General features: G+C 37.2%; 2 protein-coding genes across 4 annotated transcripts in view; one reads left to right on the forward strand and one right to left on the reverse strand.

Moving 5' to 3' along the window:
• Window positions 1-27,208, reverse strand: part of LOC121289648 — a 498,843-nt gene that overhangs the window by 378,270 nt on the left and 93,365 nt on the right. The gene's annotated exons all lie outside the window — the stretch shown is intronic.
• Window positions 1-27,208, forward strand: part of LOC121289561 (rab11 family-interacting protein 2) — a 77,267-nt gene that overhangs the window by 47,596 nt on the left and 2,463 nt on the right. Inside the window, exons 3-5 of one of the 3 annotated variants that reach the window (XR_005945604.1) lie at window positions 167-659; window positions 4,062-4,195; window positions 16,919-17,054. Coding sequence is in view for 2 of the 3 variants with exons in the window: in XM_041209080.1 (XP_041065014.1) it covers window positions 167-659; window positions 4,062-4,166; window positions 16,919-17,054 (734 nt within the window). In the remaining variant the exon portion in view is untranslated. The remainder of the gene's footprint in view (window positions 1-166; window positions 660-4,061; window positions 4,196-16,918; window positions 17,055-27,208) is intronic. The other 2 variants (XM_041209080.1, XM_041209082.1) reach the window with 2 other exon arrangements.

Consider the following 27,208-nt stretch of genomic DNA (forward strand, 5'->3'; position numbering starts at 1 on the left):
TGTGTGTGTGTAAATATTATAGAAATGTTTAATTTGCATTTTCCACCTTTGGAAGATGGTCTTCAATCTACTGCAGTTAATTTGTATTTTGTTGATATGCAATTTAAATCCAATATAGATTAAGGCTTAAATTTAAGTTTTTTTTCCTCGATTAAAATCATTGCAGGAAATGACTCATTGGCAAAATCACCTCACAGGAGATCACAAAGCATGGACACCTCCAAGGTGAACCAGTTTGACCTAATATCTGTCACAAAGAATGGGAATAATGCAACAAAGTCACCAGCGGATCCATTTTCAAAGCAAGGGGTGTATGTAACACAAAAGGCTGCAACACTGCCAAGAAGCAGAAATCCATTTGACAACAGCAATGACTCATGGCAGATCAGAGACACAAGTTTAGAAACCACAGCAAATTACAGACATCCAGAAATTAAAAGAGAGACCAAGAGAGACAAAGAGAAGGAAAAAATTAGCCTTTTTGCACGTGTGACCGGCAAGAAAGATGTCAAAAAGTCAGAAAAGGCTGCCAACATGAAGGCGGATGGTTTTAGTGATGCAAAACCAGTAAACCCATTTTCTGGAAACTTTCACAGCAGTTTTGAATTTGATTCCAAAAATCCATTTGTCACAAACTATAACACAGTTGATATGTCCTGGTGAGTAAGATTTTTTTTAAACTTATCCTTGCAGACTTGTGTTCAACTGTATGAAATTTAGTTCTGTGCAGCTATAATAATCAATGATGGTTGTTACAATACAGTAAAACTTATTAAAGACCATCTGGCATCAGACCCACCACTAAATTTAATAATATTTGAAGAAGTATTAAATCATTGACTGTATAAACCACTTCTATTATGCTTTAAATATTATTGTTACAAGAATGAATTATGTACAGTGCATTTTATAAGTAAAGAGTAACAACCTTTTGACTACACTTAATACAGATTATGTCAGGGCTCTGGTTGCAAGCACATCATTTTGAACTGACTGGCTATGGGTTCAGCTGAAAAGCACTCTTCCTTTTTTAAAGGTTAGCATTTTGGCTTTGAATAATGTAGACTTTTGCCAACTTGGCTAGAAGTTTAAATTTGCATTAGTCATCAAGTTTGTTTTGACAATTTATGAATGAGCGTAATATAACACCTTCTCCACCTGTAATGACATTTACATACACCCATCAGCTAATTAGGTTAGATGTTCAAAAAAGTGCAACCTTAATTGTATTTGGGAAACTGACTACTAAAAATTGGATTTATAGATACGCTCAATAATTTAACCTTTTTATAGGTAGTTTTGAGCTACAAATTGTAAAGTCAATACTGGTGGTACATTTTAAAGCAAATTTTAAATCCTAGTTCAGACCATTTGCACATTGTATATTTCCTGCAAAATGTATATATCAAGGTAAACCTGTCTGTTTTTCCCTCCTACTTGATTCATTTCGTTGGTGTTCAAAGACTAAGTTGGGAAACAAGTGTGAAGTGTTGAGCCATAATACAAGATGTCTTCAAGTTGCAAAGACTATCCAGTGGTAGTGTTTTAATTTTAAGTGGCACTTTAATTCGATTTTAATAGCATATCGACAATACTAGGAAAGGAAAGAAATTGTGGCGAGTTTTATGAGGTACTAGGAAAGAGCAATTAAGAGTAGGAGTCTGCAATGAGCCCTGATTTTTAATTTGTTGGGAGAAAGTTTGCAGCTTAGGAGGAACAAGAGAGTAAAATTTGGAGCAGCACAGGAAAATTCATACCAGGCATATACATTCAAAATTAGGAAGTCAAGTAAGAAAAGAATTCTAGTCTGAAGAAAGAGAGTCTGCTAGAATGTCTTTACTCAATGGGTAGAAGACTGGTAGAATAACTTATCAGGGAAGACCACTGAAGTGGAGTTTATGTGGATTCAAGAGTTAACTAGATCCTGGTGTTGGATTTAAGATCAATCACAAATGGGAGTCATTTGTTGGATCTAATGGCCTTTTTTCTGTTCCAGAAATACTAATGTTTTATATATTCTCAAATTTATATTGGCAGCTTATTGAAGTATTTCAACTTGCTTGATATACAATCACTGGTCTAACAATATTTAAATAACAAACATGCACAATATATTCCTTGTGATGTTGCTACATCTCCCAATATATTTTACTGCTGTTCACTTTGGCAAGAAGAATAAAAGAAGCAGAGTATTACTTGAATGGAGAATGACTGCAGAAATCCGAGGTGCAGAGGGACCTAGGTGTTCTAGTGCATGAGTCAGAAAAGTTAGTGTGCAGGTACAGCACATAATCAAGAAGATTAATGGAATGCTATCCTTTATCCCGAGAAGAATTGAACATAAAAATAATGACGTTATGCTTCGGTTATACAGGGCATTAGTGAGACTACATCTTGAATACTATGTGCAGTTTTGGCCGTCTTATTTAAGGAAGGATGTAAACGCGTTGGAGGCGGTTCAGAGGAGGTTTACTAGATTGATACTTGGAATAAGCGGGTTGTCTTATGAGGAAAGGTTGGACAGACTGAGCTAGTTTGCACTGGAGTCCAGAAGAGTGAGGGGTGACTTGATTGAAGTATGCAAGATCATGAACGGTCTTGACAAGGTGGACATGGAAGAGATGTTTCCTCTTGTGGGTGAGCTCAGAATTCACTCCAGAGGGTACTGTTTTAAAATTAGAGGTCACTCTTTTAGGACAGATGAGGAGAAATTTTTTCTGAGAGCTGTGCAACTTTCGAACTCCCTGCTTCAGAAGCATTGAATATTTTTAAGGCATAGGTAGACAGATTCTTTTTAGGCAAAGGAATCAAAGGTTTGGGGTAGATGGGAATGTGGAATTCAAAACACAAACAGATTAGTCATGATCTTATTGAATGGTGGAGCAGGTTCGAGGGGCCAAATGGCATACTTCTATTCCTATTTCATATATTGTAAAAAATCTGCAGAGGATAGATTGGGTAACATTAACTAGTTGGAAGACTAAAACACTTCACTGTAGGAATATTGTACAAATACTGAGATTTAATTTACCTGCTGTTGCAATTTGAGCTCTATGTGCAGACTTCACAGGCAAATTTGAAGTTATAAATAAACAATTCTGGCAAATTCTGAAAATACAAGAAAATGTAAGAGCAGAATTTCACTTTACACTAGATATAATGAAATCTTAAACCCAATCTTAAAACTATTTGATCTTACATCTGATGCACAAGAGGAAATCATCCAGAACACACACACATCAGCCTGAACTACAAGCAGTATAATTCTCAGCTTGTTTGATTTTCAGGCTCTTGTTCATTTGGGTTACTAATGTGCTTATTTTTTATGTATAAACCTAGAAGGATTTGTTGTCTGCGTGCCAACTATGTGGGATAGACTGGTCAGAACTTTTTGAAGCGGGTGCACAGAAAGAAAATAAGTTGACTGGCTTACAGCTGATGGAAGGAGTGTATTGTGCATTGGTTTCTTAAGTACCATGTTAGCTTCAACTGTTGTACAAATACTACTCTAACTCTTGGCCATATATTAAGTGATCTATTCTGCAGGAAGATCTGATCGATATTCAGCTGCTGGAGTGTGCCAAATCTACTAGGTGTGTAGCTATTTAGTATCCAAGGCTACTTTCTCATCATTTTCTGTTGTGCAAAGGTCCCAGTTTCTTTTGATTTTTCTCATGCCTCCAAACTGTCTGGAGCTTGTGTACTCCACGTTCTTTAAGTTTCCAAATTATTGAATTACTTTAAATATTTATATGGAAAACCACAATGCTAATTGCTTTGGATTCACCTAATATCTATGAAATCACTGAACTTGTGTTGGATCAGCTTAACATGCTCGTCAAAAAGTCTAGACAGTACTTGTGGTGCCCACTTTTTGTTTCTAAACAGAGAATAGCTAATTGACTGTTTGGATGCACCAAGCATTAATAGATAGCAAACCTTCAGTGAGACTCGAGGACCATTCCATGGAGACCACATCTTGAGCTAATTTTTAGAAAGATCACTACAGACAGCATTTGCAGTCCCGATATTTCACCAAACATTTCTGTTTCAATTTTCAGCCAAGGATGCTTTGCAGTTTTGGAAGTCTGTTTTGACTACAAGTGTGTTCCTCCTGGTTTAGATGAAACGATTTTCCTCCTAATCGTTGCTGGGTTAGAACTCTGGTATGTGGAGGCTCCTGAATGATGAAGAAGTAAGATTACTTGCCACATGGGGTCTTCCTTATTTTTCTAATGAACTCATTCTTTACATACCAAAGTTAGTCCCATTGGAATTTCTTTGTATAGTTACTGTGTTTTTAGATATTACATTTCTGTATAACTTACTATGTTGTATAATTTATCTGTGACCACTGGAAATGAACTGCTCCATTAGTCTGCTGGAGAGATACCCTTTATGTGGGGGGAAGAATTACAAAGGCCATGGCCTGATGCTTTTAATGTTAATAATGTCTTCCAAAGGGACTATCTCCAGATCTGTGCTCTACATTGTCAACTTGTACTTCTTGCACTCCCTTATTTAAGAGAGGTGAGAGAGGGAAACCAGGAAATTATATATCTGTTGGTCTAGCATCTGTTGTGGGGACATTACTGGAATGGCGGAGTACTTGGAGAAATTTGAACTAATTTAGAAAGAGCCAATATGATTTGTAAATAGGTCATGTCTAATGAACCAAATTGAATTTTTTGAGGAAATAATATTGTTGAAGACGAGGGAATGTCAATGAATGTAGTTCATATAGACTTCCACAAGGTATTCAATAAAATTCCACATAAGAGACTGGAAACTAAAATTAAAGCTCGTGGAACCGAAGGCAAATTATTGACCTGGTTAGAAGACGGAGTAAGGATAATAGTGCCATTGAATCAGAAGGAAGTGATTAGTGATGTCCCACAAGGACCTGTGCTGGGGCTTCAACTATTCACTATATCTGTTGATGAATTGAATAACACTTGAGAGCCACATGTCCAAGTTTGTCAATGACGCAAAGATAATGGCATACTAAGAAGTATGGGAGATGGGAACATAAAATTAGAAACATTGCTAGATTAAGTTAGTGAGGAAAAAGCTGTGGCAGATGAATTTCAACACAGGTAAGTGAGAGGTCATCTATTTTGGACCAATAAAATATAGAATCCAAATATTCTTTAAATGATGAACAGCTAGGAACAGTAGAGATCCAAAACGATGAGGTGGTCCATGTAAATGGATCACTAAAACATAGTAGTCGTGTACAAAAAAAAAATCAAACGGGCTAATATAATGTTAGATTTTATAACTAGAGGGCTAGGATATAAAGAGAAGTTTTGCCACAGCTATGAAAAATATTGGTTAGACTACACTTGGAGTATACAATTCTGGGCACCACACCTTAGAATATATTGGCCTTGCAAGGATTGCAGAACAGATTCACCAGAACGTTGTCAGGACTCTAAGGATTAGATTATGAGGAGAGAGTACATACACTAGACTTGTATTCCCTGGAATATAAAAGATTGAGGGATGATTTGATTCAAATTTTGAAAGGAATTGATATGATAGAGAGAAAGGGGGGTGGGTAAGTCCAGGACAAGGAGACATAGCCTTAAGATCAGAGCCAAGCCATTGAAGAGAAGTGTGGAACTCTCTCCCAGAAAAAGCAGTAGATGCTAGCTCAATTAATTTTAAATCTTGATTGCTTAATTTTTGTAAGGCAAAAGTATAAAAGGATATAGAGCCAAGGCAGCTGGATTGAGTTAAGATTCTTGGTTGAATTTTTTTGAGGATGTAACAAGGAGCGTTGATGAAGATAGCACAGTTGATGTAGCCTATGTGGATTTTAGTGAGGCTTTTGACAAGGTTCCACATGACAGACAGGACAGAAAAGTAAAACACAGGGGATCAAAGAGTAGGTGGCAAGTTTAATCCAAAATTAGCTCAGTGGCAGGAAGCCAGCGGTAATGGTTGGTGGCTGTATTTGTGACTGGAAGGCTGTTTCCAGTAGGATTCCGCAGAGCTCAGTACTCAATCTCTTGCTTATCGTGGTATATCTCAGTAACTTAAATGTATGATTTAAGAAGTTTGCAGATGATACAAAATTGGTGTGGTGGATAGTAAGGAAAAGAGCTGTAAACTGCAGGAAGATATTAATGCCAGATGGGTAGAAAAATGGCAAATGGAATTCAATTTGGAGAAGTATGAAGTAATACTTTTGAGGAAGGTAAACAAGGTGATGGAGTATACAAATGGTAGGAATCTGAAGTGTAGAGGAGCAGAGTCTAGAGATCCCTGAAGGTAGCAGGACAGATAGATAAGGTAGTTAAGAAGGCATACAGAACACCTTATTAGCCAAAGTATAGAATATAAGAGCATACAGGTTATTCTAGAACTGTATAAAACACAAGTTATTCCACAGCTACGGTACTGTGTACAGTTTTTTTGATCATCACATAACATAGGAACATAGAAAATAGGAGCAGCAGTAGGCCACTTGGCCCCTCAAGCCTGCTCCACCATTCAGCTGGATCATGGGCAATCATCTAATTCAATGCAATTTTTCCACGATATCCCCATATCCCTTGATGACTTTAATATGTAGAAATCTATCGATCTCCACCTTGAACATACTTCATGACAGCCTCCACAGTCCTCTTGCCAAATATTTACCTCCCTCTGTGAAGAAATTCGTCATTTCCATCCTAAATGGCTTGCCCCTTATTCTGAGACTCTGTCCCCTGGTTCTAGACCCTCTCAGCCATGCACCTACCTTGTCAAGCCCTGTAAGAATTTTGTATGTTTTAATGAGATTGCCTTCATTCTTTTAAACTGTAGAGAATATACAATTTCTCCTTAGCAGACAATACCACCATCCCAGGAATTGTCCTGAATTGAATATTAGTTACTATAACTAAGGGACTAGATTATAAGGTAAGATGTTTTTCTACAGTGATACAAAGCCCTGCTTAGACCACATCTGGAGTACTGTGTTGTTTTGGGCACTGCATCTTAGGAAGGATATAATGATCTTGGCACGAGTGCAGTGCAGACAAAGAGATAAGGTGATAGTAGTGTGTAACACTCCAACAAGAAGCTCAACCAATAATTTTAAATCTGAGATCAATGAATTTTACTAGTTATGCAAACGCATGCACGCGTGCATATATGCATGCACATGGATAGAGCCTTATGAATTTAATTAAGATGACCATCAGCCATGATTGGCAGAAGACTTAATGAGCTGAATGGCCCACTCCTGTTCTTATGAACACCAAGAAACATTCATTTGGTCACCTATAGCCCTTTTCAATCAGATCAAGGCTAGATTAGTGTACAGCTCCCGTCTACACAAGCAAAGTATCGGCCATTTTTTATAGCAACAAAGCAGGGAAAACACATGTGAATAATATCTATGGAAAGAGTAGAAGCAAAACAGGAAAGATGCAATTGCACTAGAGTATAGAGGAAATTTAAGAGGATATTGCCTGAATTGGAGAATTTAAGCTATGAGGAAAGATTTGTTAGGCTGGGGTTGTTTTTGTTGAAATAGAGGAGCCTGGAGGATTTTAATTGAGGTGTATAAAGGTGAGGGGTTTAGTTAGAGTGGATAGGAAAGACCTATTTCCCTTAGCATAGAGGTCAATGACCAGTGGGCATAGATCGGAAGTAATAGGTACAAGGTTCAGAGGGAAGTTGAGAAATATTTTTACCCAGAGAGTAATGGGGGTCTGGAACCCGCTGCCTGAAAGAGTTGTAGAGGCAGAAAACCCTCATTCCATTTAAAAAGTACTTGGATATGTACTTGAAGCTCCATTACCTACAAGGAAATATCTTGCCTCAGAAGGCCATAGGTTCAATTCCTACTCCAGGACTTGAGCATAAAAGTCAATGCTGACAGTCCACTGGAGTAGCAAGAGAGTACTACAGTGTAGGAGGTGCCATCTTATGAGATGTTAAAGCGAGGCTCTGTCTGCTCTCAGGTTGATGTAAAAGATCTCATGGTGCTATTTTGAAGAAGAGCAGGGGAGTTATCTCCAGTATCCTGGGCAATATTTATCCCTCCGTCAACAGCACAAAAGCAGATTATTTGTCCATTGTGACATTGTTTGTGGGAGTTTGCTGTGTGCAAATTGGCTGTCACATTTCCTACATTATAACAATGACTATATTTTAAAGGCACTTCATTTGCCTTTAAGATGCTTTGGAACATTTGGTGGTCGTGAAGGGTGCTACATAAAGTTCAAGTCTTAATTTTATTTGAATGGTGAAACAGACTTAAAGTCCTGAACCGCTTTTACCTTTTCCTATGTTTAGAATGGAGAGAATTATCCAAAGATTGAGAGAGTCTGCAAGGTTAAATCATTTTATCTTCATGAGTAAACAATGTCCTGAGAAATTGGGTTGTCCAAGTTAAAAGTACCAAATGCAATTAGCTACATATATATTTTGATAATGTTTTAAAATTACATTTGTGGTCTAGTATACACTATGAAAATGGTTCATATAATGTTGGGAAACATATTATTGAACTTGAAATATCCAGGTGGCTCCATATTTTTGTTCTAATCATGCTGATTTTAATATCTAAGTGAAGCTCTGGCATTCTTTTTTGTGGTTCAATGATTACAGGCTGTTAGTTACCTACATGACAAACGCACATTCAGTTGGAGTACTTGTAAAGGCTCATAATACAACAGACTTGCACAATTGTTAAACCAAGCATATTCTTCCTGCCCTGCAGTTTGTAGAACAATGACACAGTCGTTGTGATAAGTCATAGTTGGTGCCAGTACATCACCTTGTAATAAAGATTATCGTCCCAGTGAAATCCGTCAATTAATATTCAAGGGTGTTACTGCCAAGAATTTTGGGGGGGAAAAAAGCAAATTAACCAAATCTTTACAGCTTTCCACCTGATTATTGACAAGGGAACCAAAATAATCCGCAGTGATGTCTTAGTGGAGATGCTGTATGTCATGTTAAATGTTTGAATTCATCTTTTAAGGGGGTCCTACGACAAAGTTATCTAATAAACAGCTTCTCATATCTAGCTTCCAACATTTCAAAATTCTAACCTGTTGTTTCTCTCTTTGATCAATAATATTATAGTAGGTGCTTCTCTAGTATTTAGTTGTCTTTCTTCTAATCTTCAAATATGCTTCTCAACCTCTTATCACTATTAGCTTGAAATGGAGACACTCCTTGATCTCCTACTCCAATGTTTTCCAATATATTGAGTATTAGCCATACTTGGCTAATTGAGAATACAGGTATGGTTAATTGCATTTGCCTTTAGTAAATTAAAGAAAAAATGACTAATAGACATCAGTGTTGGATATGTGATTTCAATACACATTTGTGTTTTAAGAATGGAAACTTGACCTTCTCATTGCTCGGTCTTTTATTCCTTTTAAAACTTCTGTCCTGTAATTTAGATCTTAGCTCTGGCTTCTCTTTTTTTATATAGTAATTACAAAGAAATATTCATTTTTCTATCATTAATTCCTATTATTGTTATAACTGTGATTTATATAGCTGCAGTGTTTTTTATTTCTAAAATGAAGGCTAACTTTATTGTAGCTAGTGTCAAAGTACTGACTACGAGCTGATCTAACAAATATAATCATCTTTTGCCATCTATCTTCAGATTCTTCTCCCACCACCACTACCAACAACAACTTGCATATATATAGCACCTTTTTAACGGGGTGAAATGTTCCATGTTGCTTCAAAGGAGCATTATCAAACAAAATTAGATAGCAAAAATTCTAATCCAGAAAGCCAGTTGATGGATAAAACTGGAGCTAATGTTTACACACTTTAAAATTTTCAAAGTTACATATTACAAGCATACACCTAATCCAACAACCACAGTTTCAGTCTGTGTCTAATTATACAGGCACAAGTGAATCCCCAGTTATGCCCACCTTTTGCGTACAATTTCCTCCTTTGTTAGTTGCCAGTCTCTTCTCATACTCTTTCTTTGTACCTCTTTTTTTCACTTCCCCAGAACATTCTATATTCCACCTAACTCCCACTTGCATGACTGAAATCAGGTTGAGATTACACCTTTTTCTACTTCATCTTTGTCTCTATCTCTTTCATCACCCAGAAAGCTCTGGCTTTGGTTGTCCTACCTGTTCCTCCTATTTGGGATGGATCTCGACTGTATCCCCTCTTTAAAGGCAGTCCATTGTTCGATTACAGTTTTGCCTGCCAATCAGTGATTCCAATTTACCTGGGAAAAATCCCTTTGCAACCCACTGAAATTGACTCTCTTACAATTATGTATTTTAGATTGTTGCTTGTCACTTTCCAAAACTAATCTGAACCTTATGATAAAATGATCTCTGTTCTCTAAATACCCTCTAGTTGATTTATTTGATCCATCAAAATTTGGGGGAGGGGCTCTCTCCACTGGTTGGAGTCATACCTAACACAAAGAAAGATGGCTGAGGTTGCTGGAGGTCAATCATCTCAGTGCCAGGACATCACTGCAGGAGTTCCTCAGGGTAGTATCCTTCACCCAACTATCTTCAGCTGCTTCATCAATGACTATCCCTCCATCATATTGTCAGAGTGTGAATGTTCACTGATGATTATAGCATGTTCTGCACCATTTGCGACTCCTTGGATACTGAAGCATCTGTGTCCGAACGCAGCAAGACCTGGACAACATTCAACCTTGAGCTGATGTGTGGCGCGAATATTACTTGCCACTTAAGTGTCAGGCAATGCTCATCTCCAACAAGAGAGAATCCAATCATCTCCCCTTGACTTTTAATGGCATTATCATCGCTGAATCCCCTACTATTAACATCCTGGAAGTTACCATTGACCGGAAACTGAACTGGACCATCCATATAAATACTGTGGCTACAACAGCAAGCCAGAAGTTGGGAATTCTGTGGCAAGTAACTCGCTGCCTGACCACCAAATACAAGGCACAAGTCGTAGCGTGGTGAATACTCTACACTTCCCTGGATGAGTGCAGCTCCAACAACACCTTAAGAAGCTCGACACTATCCAAGACAAAGCAGCCTGCTTGATTGGCACCTCATCCACCACCTTCAACGTTTACTGCTTCCACCACCAACACACAGTGGCAGCGTACTGTGTACTATATGCACTGCAGCAACTCGCCAAGGCTCCCTTGACAGCACCTTCCTAACCTATGACCCTACCATAGGGAACACCAACGCCTGCAAGTTCCCCTCCAAGCCACACACTATCCTGACTTGTAACTATACTTCACTTACTTCACTGTTGCTGGGTCAAAATCCTGGAACTCCCTTCCCAACAGTACTGTGGGTGTACCTACACCACATGGACTGCAGCAGTTCAAGAAAGCAGTTTTTCTGAACGCACTTCAGAAACTCTTCCCCTTTCTGCCCTTACACTCCTACTATCCCACTCTATAGTAGGATAATTGAAGTCCTCCTTTATCACTGCTCTATAATTTTGCTCTATAGTTCTTGCACCTATCTGTAATTTCGCTGCAAATCTTTCCTACTAATTGGTGACCATCAAGTGCACCCAGTAATGTAATGTCAGCTCTTGTTTCTTAACCCTCTAACCAAATGGGTTCTGTTCTTGACCCCTGCAGGTCATCCTCTCTCTCCAGCACTAATTTTCCTTGATCAATACTGCTCCCCACCACCCCTCCTTCCTTTCTCTTTTCTAAACATCCTCTGTGTCGGTTAGTTTCTAAGTTTGCAGTTTTTCAAATATTTAGTTTAAGGATATATTAAATTAATGAATGACTCACTCTAGTATTGTGGCTGTAAGCTAGTTTCTTCAAAGTGGTGCACATTATTAGCTGATTCTGCCATTAAAAGTGGAGCAAATATTTGAACACTTTAAGATCAGTCTTTGCCATTTCTAAAGTCATCTCTTGTAAGTGGTAGCCAGAATATGAATTATTTCAAGTGTGTAATGTTAAACAGGATGTGCATTTTGTGATTTTATCAGATTTGTAGAATACTATTCAAATGTATCATGCATCTGTTACTGTATTACGTTGCCTCTCTCGTAGATCTCTAAGCGTCGAATGTTTGTATCAGAGTATTTTTGTACCTCTCCATTGGTAAACCATTTGGGATATGAATAAAAATACTGACATTTATTACACTTTTTCAAAATAATGTTCAAGTTAAATCCCCTTTTTAAAACTGTACTAAGTTTAATATCTTGGCTATTTTATGTACTTTAGAATTTGGTAAGTTGTCACCAAAATCTGGCTTTTGTTTATAAATTGAAAACCAGATTTGCTTGGTTCATTTATGCTCTTTCTCGCTGCATTAACAATCTATCACAGTTTTAGTGACTGCTAATTACTAAATTATGATGAGATATATGGCCAGAGAAATGTATTATTTTATAGTAGGTTGTGGAATATTATTCAGCTGCAAAAACATGGTAGTGTGATGACTTTTCTTCTGACAATCTATTAACCTTTGTTAATGTGAAAAGTCTGAGACAAAATTACCAAAAAAATAGTACAAATTATGTGAAAATTTCTCAATTTACAGCTTTTGACAAGTGGTAAAAGAAAGCTCAATATAATATGAATGTGTTATCAAAAGCTCATAGCGATACTGGACATATCATTAACAAGCTCCATTGAGATACCAGACAGGTAATTAACTAACTCCATAGAGAAATAGGATAGGTAATTAATGAGCTCTTAAGAGTTACTGGACAGTCTAGCGGGAAGCACAACCATTTAACTGGACAAGTTATTACCAATCCCTTTTAACTCTTTCGAGTACAAACCCGTTTCCATCTGTTTCAGATGAAGTTACATTGTTTCATAGTTTGCCATTGTGAGATTTGAACTCTTGATAGTTTTGCCATTGTGAGATTTGAACTCTTGATCTTAGGGTTGCAAACCCAGTACCATAACCACTTGGCTATTTAGGCCAAGCATACCAATCCCTTTTAGTGGAACCTTGGAGATAACAAGCAGATTAATGAGCTCTTTAGAGGTTCAGAAATACTGAGGCTTGTTGAACACACCTGTGATCATCTATGTGGAAAAGCCAAATTAAACCAAAGTAGCTCAGTTGATAAGTGCACCATGTGTTGGCTTGCCGAGCACTATAGGCAAATAAGATATTGGGTTTAATTTTTTCCAATTTTGTGTGCTTATTGGTTGGCCGAGAGCTCATCCTATCCTACAGTTTTCATTGATTGGCCTGTTCCTAAGCCAAAGTGTTCTGTCCAGAGTGCTACTAAACCCAGGCTCCCTATTCTAGCTCTACAATTCTGCTGCATGGACAAGGCATCCCTTGAAAATATAACATTTCCATAAGTTTCTTTTCTAACTGTACAATAGGCAAGGGAAACATTGGAAAAAATATCAGCTGCATTCTTTTGTGGAAATTCTTGTATTAGCAGAAAGGTGCAACTGCACTGTACTGTTGAATTCCTAAAGCTGTTCATGTGGTTTATGTTCTTTGGAGCTGGACAAATGCATAAACTCTTGTGATCTCAGCTGGCCATTTGACCTGATGTCCATGATAAACTAGTGATCCTCAACAACATGTGATGGTGTAAATGCAAGCTATTACTAAAACTAGGAAACATTACAAATCTATTAGCTAAAGGAGAGCCACTAATATAACAATAGATGTTCTTTCTGTAATGCACTTAAGGTTGCAAAATCTATACCACAGCTCATTTTGTAACTCCTCCACCTGAATGTTTACAATGAGGTGAGTGATTATTTTTTTCTGTTTTTTCTCTACATTGATGAACAAGAATTTTGTTTTGTATTCTTGTGATTTTTGAGCATCAACAGAAAGTAGAGATTGATTGCCTTCCATTTCTTTTTGGTGGGTATTCAGATTTTTTTTTTTAAATATTCAACTTTTATTTTTTCACACTGTGGGTGCATAAAATAACACAGAGGTTCTACTGACAGAGCAGCTGAAACATTACTATTATCCTTGAGTCTTGCTGTTAATTACCTGGCTAGGTGGGGGCAGCTTTGCAAGTGTAAACTGACTTCTTGGGCCATTAGTTTATTTCTAATCAAAAGTAAGTAAACCCATATTCTGGATTAATACCATTTTGTTGGCTTGGCTAAATCTCACCACTAAATTTAAACAATTGACAAATGTGAATCTGAAAATGTTCTGTTCTGTATTCCTTTATATTATATCCCCATAATAAGCTTCAAAATTAGTACTGTGATAGCTCAGCAGTTTTTGAAAAATATTTTGTTATCTATCTTGCGCTGAACCTCTCAAATATCTTTCATTCAGCTTATCCTTGAGTTGCTGGTCAAATTCAAATATGATTTTATAAATTTGTATATATTTCTGTAACATTGCCTTTAAATGGATTATTTCTACAACTGGTTTGTAAATAGTTTACAAATCAGTTTGTCATGTGTGGTAATTAGGGCCTGCCTCTTTAACCTTTAGCCATAGACCCTTCTGAGCAATTGACCACCATATCCTCCAGCTTGTCTGACATGAGAATGACATCAGATGAAAAAAGGGCACAACAAATTACTGCCACACTTCTATAAATGGAGCTGTTCTTAGTTTTCACCACAGCTAATTTGATCCAGTTCACTTCACTCATTTTTCGGAGCGAGATCAAAAAAGGAACCATGAATGAACAAGTCCATCATGTCTTTGGCACATCAGTGTGAGAATGAAAAGCATGCCATGAGGGAGGATTCCAGTTCTTAGAGTTTAGACAATACTTGATAAAAGAGTGCCTCATTCAAATCAATCCTATAGTGAGTAGGGCAGAACGCCTCAACACTATTGCAGACCAATATAATGAGATTTAGCAGGTTTGATTCACCAGTCACCTTTTTCCTTATAGCTGTGACCTTTGTTGTAATGTGACCTTTTCTTCTCTCCCTGACCTGAATCCCCACTACTGCTGATGGATATTTTAGGTTCTGATTGGGTTTAGTTTTGGTCAGGAACCCCAGCAGTGTTAGCAAGGTAAAGTGTCCTGATCATGACCTAAGCAACCTGGGTGTAGCTCCTAAACTGCACCAACTTAACAGGAAGAAAATAGAGCTTCAAGTAACATTTGACATGTCATGGTTTGATGAAGCCCTGCTTTCCAGCAGTTGACTTCTTCACAGAAAGATATCACTATTTGGTATTTATGCAAAATAACACAACTTGTATACTTAATTTGGACCAGAGCATTTTTTAAAATTAAAATAATACAAACAAAGATTATTTTCTGAGTCACATATGCTTGTTAATCTTGTGACAATTTAAAAGGGTAACAATGAAAACTCAAATTTAAACAAATTTTATTAACCACCTCTGCAGTGAGAGATTGGAATGGGATATTATATAACAAAGTGTAAATCTTTGATTTCTTTTACAGAAAATGTTAGTATAGTTTGTGTGTGTGTGTGTCTGTGTATAATACATTATACATTATATCATCTTTTCGTGGCAAAATGAGTTTAAGAAACACAATGGAATGAATAATCAGAAAAGTATAAAATGCAAAGTAGAGGAGGGAGGAAAGGGAATCAAACTGAGAATTATAGCAACAGAATTATTATTGGAATATGAATGGAAGCTCCTCTCTATTTAAGTTGGGGTGTAAATGCATTGGAGGCTGTTCAAAGGAGGTTTACTAAATTGATATCTGGAATGAGTGGGTTGTCTTGTGAGGAAAGTTTGGACAGACTGGGCTTGTTTCCACTGGAGTGAAGAAGAATGAGGGGTGATTTGATACAAGATCCTGAACGGCCTTGACAAGGTAGACGTCGAAAGGATGTTTCCTCTTGTGGGTAAGTCCAGAACTAGGGGGTACTGTTTTAAAATTAGGGGCTGCCCTTTTAGGACAAAGATAAGAAAATTTTCTGTCAGAGTGTTGTGCGAATTTGGAATTCTCTGCCTCAGAAGGTGGTGGAGGTGGGTGTCATTGAATATTTTTAAGGCAGAGTTAGATAGACTTGTTAGGCGAGGGAAATCAAAGGTTATTGGGGTTAGATGGGAATGTGGAAATCGAAACACGAGAAGATCAGCCATGATCTTATTGAATGGCGGAGCAGGCATGAGGGGCCGAATGGCCAACTCTTGTTCCTATTTCTTATATGTGTGTTGATTAAACTTTGAGCAACAGATTAATTTCCCCTACACTGAAGATCATTAAATTAGTGTATTCAAATAGAAATTTCATCATAAAATGATGATCTGGCCCATTATATTTGAATGCATGACACTGTGAAGGGATGAAAATAATTTTGAAAGTGTATATAATGGCATTGTAGTGACTTTCACCATAGAGGATATGTGTGGCAGTCGTTGAAAGGTGGACAGATCTAATTGTTCTGTCTTGGAAATATTTGAGAAGTACCCCAGGATATAGGTTAAATGAGAGTAATGATTTGTATGTGATGGATTTTTTTTATTTTGGCTTATTCAAGTTGCTGAATCTGGTTGAGTGCAAACTTGCCACTTCCCCATTTGTGAGTGGCATGCAAGGAAAAGGGAGTGATGGAGAATAGAAAAGTAAACTATTCTTTTGCACCTTTATAGACTCTCGTTAAAAATTGTAATTAGCTTTGATCTAGGTGCAACAGCCTGTCTTTTTGGTAAGCAAATCTAGCATTGTGCAGCAATTGGGGGAGGCTAGCTGTTACTTGCCATTTGTCAAAGTCTGTTTCCATTAACTTGCATTGGTTTTCAACGAGAACTGCAGCCTTACTTGGGTTGGCCTGTAACACCACCAATTGAGCAGCTTCCTAGGAATGGACGTCTTCAAATTAAAAAGAGGAATAGTGAGGCTGTGCATTGAAGTTTGAAACACGCACATCAGTGAAATTTTTGTAGCAAAATTCTAATACAAAGAGTGAATTGAACTGCTCTGGATGTCACTAAACTTCATTTAAATGAACTATGGTATAGGCACAGCTGAACTAGAATTTTTCTGTTTCTTATTCCAGTTTAACGAAGCCCATAAATTCTGAAGATATGAAGGTGACAGAATCCACTCTCAGACACAAATATCTAGCGAGTGACCAACATTCAAGTAACACGTTCAAGCAACATCACTTTGAATACTATGAAGACAAAACTAGAGTAAGTGTAAAACTACCCTTCTATGACACTCTCACTTCTATACTGTTTTAATAAGACTTAAACTTCTTGGTCCTTCAGTAAAATTTTCAGCTTTACAAAAATATTATAATTTAATTTTTGGATTGAATTTAAATAACTTTTTAATCAAGAACCTACTTTATATTAGGAATCTGAAAAGTGATTCCCTCTTACAATTTATGAATTTGTTATGTTCAAGCTACAACTTTTTGATTTATCCTGTCACTATTTCCAGTTTTTATATCTGCTTTTATGGGTGTTGGCCATTCATTTAATTTCCCTTCTTTTGAATAAAATGTAGGTTATATTTAAGCAGGCTTTGGCTTATGCCTTCCCAATAAAGTCATTGAAATGTTTTGAGTGCTAGAGTAGCCTGTCACTGAACCCAGCAGCTGCAGCTAGAATGAGTTCTTTCAAAATTTCTCAGCTGCCTGCGAGTTGGTGTGACTAGTAAAATGAAGCATTCTTTAGAAAGAGGAAAAGGATGAAAGGTTTGCCTCACCGTAATAAGTATCTGTTGTTAAGTGACCATGAAACAACATGACAGCTCTTCCCTTCCATCAGAATTAGGGCATGTTAGAGAGGGTTGAATTTAGGGAGAGAATGGAATCTAAAAAGTTCACCCTTTTTTTAAAAAAAGTGCTGCTTTTTTTCTCGCCAATTTTGTCCAACAATACTTTCCAGATTTAAGTAATCTTGATTTTTGTTTAAATTTAACTAGCCCAGAATGCATTACTAATCGTAATTTAAATTTACAATTAACATGCACTAAAAACCTATGTCCAATATAGCACAGACCATTTCTAAGTAGATTCCCTCCCTACTTTGCCCTCACTCAACAAGGTGTCTTTGGTGTAGTCAGCTGCTTATCCAATGTCCAGTTTTGGATTAGCCACAAATGTTTTCCAGTTTAAAATTTTGGATGTCTGAAGCCATCATCTAAGCCTGCCTCACACCATCTGCCACTGAAACCTACATCAGTGCCTTGTCATCTCCATATTCTACTGTTCCAAGTGTTTTTCTGGCTCCAATCCCATCCTTCAACCTCTATAAGATCATCCAAAACTCTGCTTCCATACCTTTGCTGACTTAATTTGGTTTTTGGTCCCTACACACCTCCAGCTTAAAATTGTCATCCATACATTTAAACTCCTAAAATGACCTTGCCTCTTCCAATCCTTTTGTAACCTCCAGTCCTGCAACCACTCTCCAATAGAACTCTCCAATTGTCTAACTCTTGACCTTTGTTCATCCTCCCCTGCCATTACGCCACCATTGGCGACTATGCCTTTGGTCTTCTAGACTCCACGATCTGAAATTCACTTCTTAAACTCCTCTGCCCTTCTCCTCCTATAAAACTGTCCTTAAAATCCACTTGTTTGACCAAGCTTTTGGTTATCGCTCCAACATAATTTTTTGCTCCACCTCCACAAAGCTGCTTGAGATGTTTTTCTATGTTAAGGCACTATACAAATCAAGTTGTATACTTTTGGGAATACGACATGGACCAAACCCACTAAATTCGTAATTCCTGAATAGGATAAATAGGAAGTAACACAACAAACTAAGTAATGCAATAATGTGGTGACAGTTGATAACAAAAAAAATCCCAAAATAAATTTTCATTAAACAACATATAAGTTCACATTGTTGGTAATGATATAATGTCTTTTAATGCAAAAATATGTCCTAAAATATTTCACAAATAGAATAAAGGTAAAGGAATGAATGTTTAACAATGGAGAGAACAGTTTAGATAGGTGACCATAACCCAGTCTAAAAAAAAGCTGTTTCAGAATTCGAGCAGTGAAGTAGTTTTATTAGTGAGATTTCAAGAAACGGGGCTGACTCAGGTGAAGCTTCTGTGCCAATGGTGGAATGAAAGGAGGTGAGTAAGTCTCTATATTCCAAACTTCAATAAATAGTAAATACCATCTAAGATCTATGTCTTCTAGTTAAGTTTAACAAACATTAAAACTTCTATTCAGCAAGCAGTGCATTTGTGTGATAAGGACTAATGTAGAGTGCACAGATGTTAATCCAAAATCATATAATGGTGAATATAGACTGGTTAGGGGGCTGGCTAGCTCAAATGGCTAGTGTGCGGTTCAGAAAGATGCCAACAGCACAGGTTTGATTCCCATTCCAGCTGAGGTAGACTTGGGACCTGTCTTCTCACCTTGCCCCTGAGAATGCAAGGCAATGGCAAACCACAAGAACTGCCAAGAAAATGGCTCAGGACGAAGCATCATCAGACAGTGAGCCAGGGACCTGCCTTCAGGCAGAGCACCAACGCCATCCATTGAATGGATATTTTGTGTTTATATATTTCATTATGAATAATTACATTTTCTATAACCCATGTAAAGTAGAGTTAATATAAGGTCACAGTTTTATTGTGATCCTTGATGTTTGGGAAATTAACCTGTACTTGGCATATTTGGAGTTTGCAAATTCCTGCCAAACATAAAAGGCTTCAGTGTGTTCAATTTTTTTTGAAATCTTATAACTCAGCCTGGATTTATCCATAGCTGATCAAAGTGTAATTTATAACCAGACATGGAATTCCAATGTACCATTCTCACTTGCTCCTGTTTTATATGGAAGACTTGGTCCAAGCATAACATTTCTTGGCAGCCTAGTTAAACTTTAATCAGGAACTTTGGTACTATTGAATTCTATCAAAGTTTAACATGTTGACACATCAGCCGGTACGTTTTCTCCACAGATGGCATTCATTTGGACAAGTTTCCTAATTGACTATCAAAGTGTCAGCAAAATGGTATCTTATTTTTTATAGTGTGGTTAATAAAATTACTTTAATATCAGTAGGTATAGGGAAATTTTGCTGAATTTTTCCCTATGCGTATTTCGTAACCAATATACCTTTCTCAAATATTATATGCTATTTGGTATATTGTATAGAGTATTATTTCTGTTTAGTGGAAAAGTTGTATTATAGAGATGTTTTGCTATTCACACTGCTGTAGTCCACTGAACCAAATCCAAATGTGCAGTATCACTGTATATTTTAACACTGCAACGAAAGTTATTTGTATTGCACCATTTTGTGCCACGATTTTAGTGGTGGTAAATGAATAGAGTTCCTCGGAACATTCAACAGAGATTCATTTTTGCATACATTTTTCATAGAACCCAGGGGGAAATCTGGTGCCAAATAATGTGATGTTTTGAATGGTGCTGAGCTAAAGAGTTTATAGAAATGAACATAGATGTTAAAGAGCTTTTGGAAATGGAAGCATCTTGATAGGGTAGGGGACAGATGGAAGGAGGGAATCAATTCAAAGTTTTAAAAATACTGCTTTTCTAAATAGATTTTTTTAATGAACTGTTTTAAAAACCTAGCAAAGGATGTGTCACTATGATAATCTCCAATATATTTTCAGGAATTCAAATTACCTAATTACTAATACAGTTATACAATGCAATCCAGTGACTGTAATTTCTACATAGATAATTACTGTAAAATTCTGAATATTGGCTTCCAGATTTACTGTGCCTTATTTCAAATTCATTTGAGGGCCTATAGCTTATGAAATACTTTTTCAAATTGTTCTTTTTAATTATTCTATGTAAAAAGGTTTCTCTGTTTGCTTAAGGATGTTTGAGTGTAGTGTCTTTTGATATATCATTTTTAATGAAGATATTATTTTAGAGGCAAGGGGATACTGGAAGATTGTCTGTACTTAGTAGGGTGCCAAGTTGGCTTCACATCATTTGCTCTTTCATTAAGAATCTACATTGGTTTCAACTGGTGCATAATTTATGTGGTCTCCATACAAGAGTTTCAGGATAATTTGTCTTCTGTTCTCCATCATTGGGTACTGAAGAGGCTTTATGCTGGGCATGTGCATAATGATTAGATCTGCCGCCATCTCTGTTCTAGTGCCAGTACCTGTCTCCAAATTGCAGTGTTTAAACAGGAGTGGCAGCCAGTTTAGAAGGCAGTGTGAACTCCTTAATGCCTAATTAACCACTGAAAAGTAAATGAGGGGAGTAGATCAGTAAATGTGAAAGTAACTGTATTGATATTCCCAGAGCCAAGTTCCTCATTAGAACAACATTGAGAGAATCATGGCTTGCCAGATCTTCCAACTTATCTGACTCCTCAAACTGCTTTGGATACCAGCCTGTGTTGCTTTGACATGTTTAGTCTTATAAGCGTTCTTGCCTGACAATGTATCCAGCCAAATTGATTTAAATTTAAGAGAAAAAAGATTTTGCACATTAATCAATAAGTCTAATTATTGTTAGAAACCAAGGGTAAGATTTTCCCAGCTGTCTTGTGAATCTGCCATCAGTCTGCAATGTGGGTCAGAAGCCTGCACTGTGGGAAACAGTCACTTGTTGTGATTTTTCCCCAGGGCAGCCAATTAAAGGCCAGAGGGTGGGCTCATCGTCCAATTAAGGATGGCAGGCAGGCTCTCAAAAGGGAGCCAAACTAAAAGCCTTCCAGCCTGAAAGAAGCCGGAGAGGATCAAGGGAGAGGGTGCTTTAAAATGGAGGTTCTTCTCTGCAATTTTTAAAAAATTTAAACAACAAATATGGAATTTTCAGCCAGGTGAACACTGCATCAGGGGAGGGGGTACCTGCAGCTGGTGCAGTGCCTAGCAAGCTTAGGCTTTCCTGGAATACTGACCCACCCCAATCTGCCACCCAGTGGTCACCTGTAGGCAATTAACCCCCCCCCCCCCCCAGTTGTCTGAGGAACCTGGAGGCTGCTTGGGGTTTTCTGTTCGGCCTCCTTTAATTGGCCTTAAGTAGCCATTAATTACCTGGATTGGCCATCCACTGCATGTGTGCAGGTGGTTCAACTGACCCCCCATTCCCCCTCCCAGAAAATGGCCCATTAGGGCCTAAAAATCAAGCCCCAAATTTTTGATTCAGAAAATAATGCATTGGATTTTTTTTTTATTGTAACAATTGCTGTGTATGTATTTGAATTTTTCTAACTCTTTAAAAATTAGCCATCTGCAAGATCTACTGATCTATTGAAATCTAACCCATCTAATGAAATACGTTTTCACATTTGGCAGTAAAATGCTTCAGTGTTAGAAATATCATTATTTCACATTAATTTACTTCAGCTGCAGGTGCGAGTAACCTTTTTCTGCAGAGTCAGCTCAATGGGAACAGCATCTTACAGAAAATGTTTTGTCTGTTTTGAAAGTTTATGGATGATTCCATGCCTGAATCAGTTTCTGCTAATGACTTTTCAGGTGGGAGAGTTGATAAATGGCTGCTAAATCTAGGAGTTAAACTATTGCATTTTTAAAAACTACCTAAAGGAGTCTGTCACTTTTCTGATATTTGAGTGCCTAAATAATGAATTCCATTATAGTTTATCTAAAAGGATAAGTGCCAATTTCATCATATTCCAAGCTCCACTTTAGTCCAAATGTTGTCAGATATAATACATGTGATATTTCTGGAAAAGGCAAAGTACATTAACATGATCTAGTATTTTATAGGCAAGCCATTTATAGATGTATTGTTCTAAAGGGAAATATTTTGTCTATTAAGAGTTGAAATAGATCAATGTGTAACATTGAGAACATAAATTCATTTTAGAAACTTATACCCACTACTTAATTTGTCTTCTATTTGTATTACAGAGCCACTTTGAGTAGAGGGGGGTAATAAACCCTGGCAATTCATGCTATGGAATCCTTTAAATGTACATTATATTTCGGATAACATAGCTCCAGCAATAACAGACAGTTGTGTTCAAGTCTTTTATATGTAGTTTGAAGATTGCGTTTATTGTCTGCCTGTTGGACCTTTCCTTAAGGATAAAACAGGCCCCTATGAGCAACAATAGAAAAGAATATTACAGAGATAAAAACAAAAAACTGTGGATGCTGGAAATCCAAAACAAAAACAGAATCAACTGGAAAAACTCAGCAGGTCTGGCAGCATCGGCGGAGAAGAAAAGAGTTGACGTTTCGAGTCCTCATAACCCTTCACATGGTTGAAGGGTCATGAGGACTCGAAACGTCAACTCTTTTCTTCTCCGCCGATGCTGCCAGACCTGCTGAGTTTTTCCAGGTAATTCTGTTTTTGTTAAGAATATTACAGGCTGTGTACACGTAGACTGAGCACGGCCTGCCTACAATCAGAAAATATGATAGCTGGCTCCACTAGATACATGAAATTCTTGGAAATGTATGTAAACAATGCTGTATGAATGGCCCAATGCCAATTTTTGACACACACAATTGAGGGAGTGACTTAGGTACATTTTTTTAAGCTATGCACCTGAATTTCCTTGATCTCATATGCCAGTTCACGAAACTTCTGCCAAAAATCTTTGCTGCTCATTAACATAATTTCCCACTCTTCAAGCAAAATTATAGCTCACATGAATTTATACCAGATCTGAATGGACTGAAAGTTTGCACCAAAGGTTTTAGGTGCTTTATGCTCATCTTTATTTATTGTCAAAGATATACAAAATACTTTCTGTATCTTTAAGTGCATCTTTTTGACATCTGTGTAATTTGCATTAAAAATTTCCATAATTGCATTTTCTTAAATGCGCATGAGAGAGAATTTGATGTCTTCAAACATTAATTTTTATGCTTGAAGCAGTATTTAAAGAAGGAATATGGCGTGAGTTTGCTGGCCGTGACCATTTACGCTAATTTCTATTTGTTATACATGATTAATAGTGGATACCACATTTGCACTGATGACATCCAGATGTTCCTCATCATCCCCTCTCGACCCTTCCACTGCCTTTGATTTGTCATGCAGCTTGCCTGATATCCAATATTGGATGAGCAGAAGTTTCCTCCAATTAAATATTAAAAGACTTCTGTCGCTGGCACAAACTCCATTCCCCTCCGACAACTTTCTGATGCTAGCTCAGACCATTCGTTGCTCCGATGTCCTATTTCACCCTGAATTGAGCTTCCAAACCCACGTCCTCTTCTCAACGAGACTACTTATTTCCACTTCTGTAATATTGCCTGTCTTCATGACTGGTTCACCCCATTGGCTGCTGAAACCCTCAAAGGTTTTTGTTACCTTTAGATTTGATTATTCCAGTGCCACCTTGGCTGACCTTCTGTCTTCCACACCCTGTAAAACTTAGCTCATCTAAAACTCTGCTGCCCATATCCTAACTTGCACCAAGTCCGCATACCTATCACCCCTGTGCTCACTGACTTACTTTTGCCTTCAGCTACAGCTACGCCTCAGATTTAAAAATCCCACCCTTGTGCTCAAATTCTACCTCTCTCCGTAACCTTTTCCAGCTCTTTGGGCCAAGAAATCTGTGTGTCTGTGTCTACATGGGCTCAGTTAGCATTGCGTTGCACAGGCATCTGAGGCCTGAAATATTTTTTTAAAAAGTATTTTTTAGAGGGAGTGCTGATAAAAGCCTGAGTTCCTGTTGCCAGTACAACAGGAGCAGAAAGTTGGCTGTGGTCAGGTGCATCTCTATGGTGAGTAGAAGTCATAATTTCCTTCCATCTCCTCTTGGAGGTGTGTCAAAATTGTGAGGGAGGGTGGAAAAACATAGCCCCTGATCTTCACTTTGCAGTGCTATCACCAAATAGATGAGTCTTTGGAGAAAATGATTATCAAAGTTGTGTTACTGGGGTAGCTCCTTGAACCAATTTTTTTTAAGTGTTCTAAAGAACATTGTGTAACAACTACAGCAACTTGAATTTATATAGTATCTTTAACATAGTAAGACACCCTCAGGTGCCTCATGAGCAAAACAAAATTTGATACGACTCATATCAGGAGATATTGGGCAGGTGACCTTAAAGCTTAGTCAAAGAGATTGGTTTAAAAGAAGGAGAGATAGTCATGACACATAAAACAACCTAGTTAATGCCCCTTCTTTCACAGCATCCCAAGGAGGCATTTAGAGAGATTTGCAGATTATTTTGCTACCAGTCCAATGCATTTAGTGACCAGAGTTAAACCAATAACGGGTGATAAAAAATGCAGCTGTTTTAAATTGATCTACTAGCGCTAGGAGATCCTAGGTTATGGCAGTTGATGGTAGATGATCAAAATAAATAGATTCGCTTAGAGGAACATCAAACTTTTTTTTGAAAAAGGATAGTCTGTTTAGAGTACTCAAATTTAATTAAATGCATGCCTCCAATTGAACTTGGCACACTCCCATGCAAGCTAAAAATCTGTTTTATTTTCACATTGTTTAATTACCTATTTTCTTTGTGTGGAAAGGTTAAGGTTATGAGTGATTATTCAGTAAAAATGTAATGGGTAACTTTTTTTTTACTGGTTAACTAATGTTGCCCAAATCGGTGCACAAGTGGTGTAGGGCAATGTCCTCCAGCTCTTGACACAATAGCTCTAATACAATCCAAAAATAATGTGAAAGTTTTCTTTCTCAAGTGAATTAAAAATTTTGATCAACAGCATCCATCTGGCTGCATGACAAGGCAATAGTCACACTAGTGTAATTAGGGTTGTTCTTCTGAAATGATGATTAAAGCACATTGGGCAAGGTAGAGCAAACTTTTTTCCCCCTGTATCTGACCCATTAACTTCCTGATCTAGGAATACTTGATGCTGGAATGCCATACAAAAATTAAAATGTCTACTCTCTACTATTAACATCATTCACCTTTTGACCATTAAGCTAATTTTTATTCCCCTCCTGTATGAAAATGTAATACAGGCAGGAAGAATTAAACACTGAATGCATAAAACATTGGTATTTCTATAATAGTGGTTTGTTACTAATGCAGTTAATAGGAAGTTTGAAGCAAATTTATGTTTGGATATTGATTACAAAACTGGAGAACTAGATCACTCTACCAAGAAATCAGGAGGCACATTTTGACCATTTTCACAAAAAGTGTCATATTTCTAGCTAAAACAAAATTTAAGATCAATCACAATCATTCATGCCTATTAAAATGTTATTTTGCAAAGCTGATTATTTTCCAAAAACATTTCAGTTTTCAATCATTGCGTTATTTCTTTTATCTTGTACATACAAAAAATTAATGTGCTTATTTTCAGATTTAATGGCATAGATTTCCTGGCCACACACCTGATGATTATTTTGGTGAAACTAGGGTGGACTGAGACCAAACATAGCTAGTCACGTGTACTGGTGCAACCCTTAATCCAGTGGCTCAAGTAATATCCATATGGGAGGCATGTTGCAATTTAAATGCAAATCTGTAAAATATATCCTTCAGTGTGCACACTAGATTTCAAGGAGCCCAGGATCATCCAGTGTTCTCTTGTAACAGTCCTGAATTGATCATCTTTTTCTTTCAAACATTCACCCCAGAAGGAACTACAAGTAAAAAATTTTAAAATGTTTCCATTTTTTTTGAAAGCCGCTACTTCTGCAGGAACCTGCCCCAAAAAGGTAAAATCACTCCTAAGGCTGGAAGGGCAACTGGGGTAATGGGATCGTTCCTCCATCCCTACAAAATAATTGCCCCAAGCAATTGGTTTCAAAGGTTGAGTAAAAATCCTAATCTGTGTATTCAATTTTGTAATTAAATCTCACAACATTACAGCACTAAACTTTGTTTCCAAAATTATGTTGGAAATATGAATTATATTTAAATGAGCAAATCCTCTTTTTCTTTTTAAAATCATATTTTTTTCCTTTCCCCCTTCCTCAAATAGTCCTTTAGTGTGTTAACTCAAGCTTTATGTATTTCAAATATTTGCTAATTATAGCAATTGAGATCCTAACCTGGGCTGGATTGAATATTTTCAATGTTCTGAATATGAGATTAATTGTTATTGGAAACAATCTACATGATCCCATCTTCAGTGAATATGTAACTAGGAGCCCCCCAAACAAACCAAGAGAATGCAAGAGGGATGAGGTTTAAATTATGCTCATATTTTAGCTAAGTTGAAGTTCTAAGTCCGATTTCCAGCATCCGCAGTTTTTTTGTTTTTATCAATTTAGTGCAGAACTGGTTTTGAAATAGCTGCAGTGGGAGGTCCATTATGGTGCTGCCATCTTTGATAAGCCAGTGCCTGTCTTTGGAGGAATATCCAATAGTGTGGCATCATCGATTTGCAATGATCGCAGGGTTTGTTGCAGGGAAAAACTGACTTCATGTAAGCTTTAAGTGGCACCTAGTATTAAGTTATTT

This window comes from Carcharodon carcharias, chromosome 17 (assembly GCF_017639515.1).
Source record: "Carcharodon carcharias isolate sCarCar2 chromosome 17, sCarCar2.pri, whole genome shotgun sequence".
In the NCBI taxonomy this organism is placed as follows: Eukaryota; Metazoa; Chordata; class Chondrichthyes; order Lamniformes; family Lamnidae; genus Carcharodon; species Carcharodon carcharias.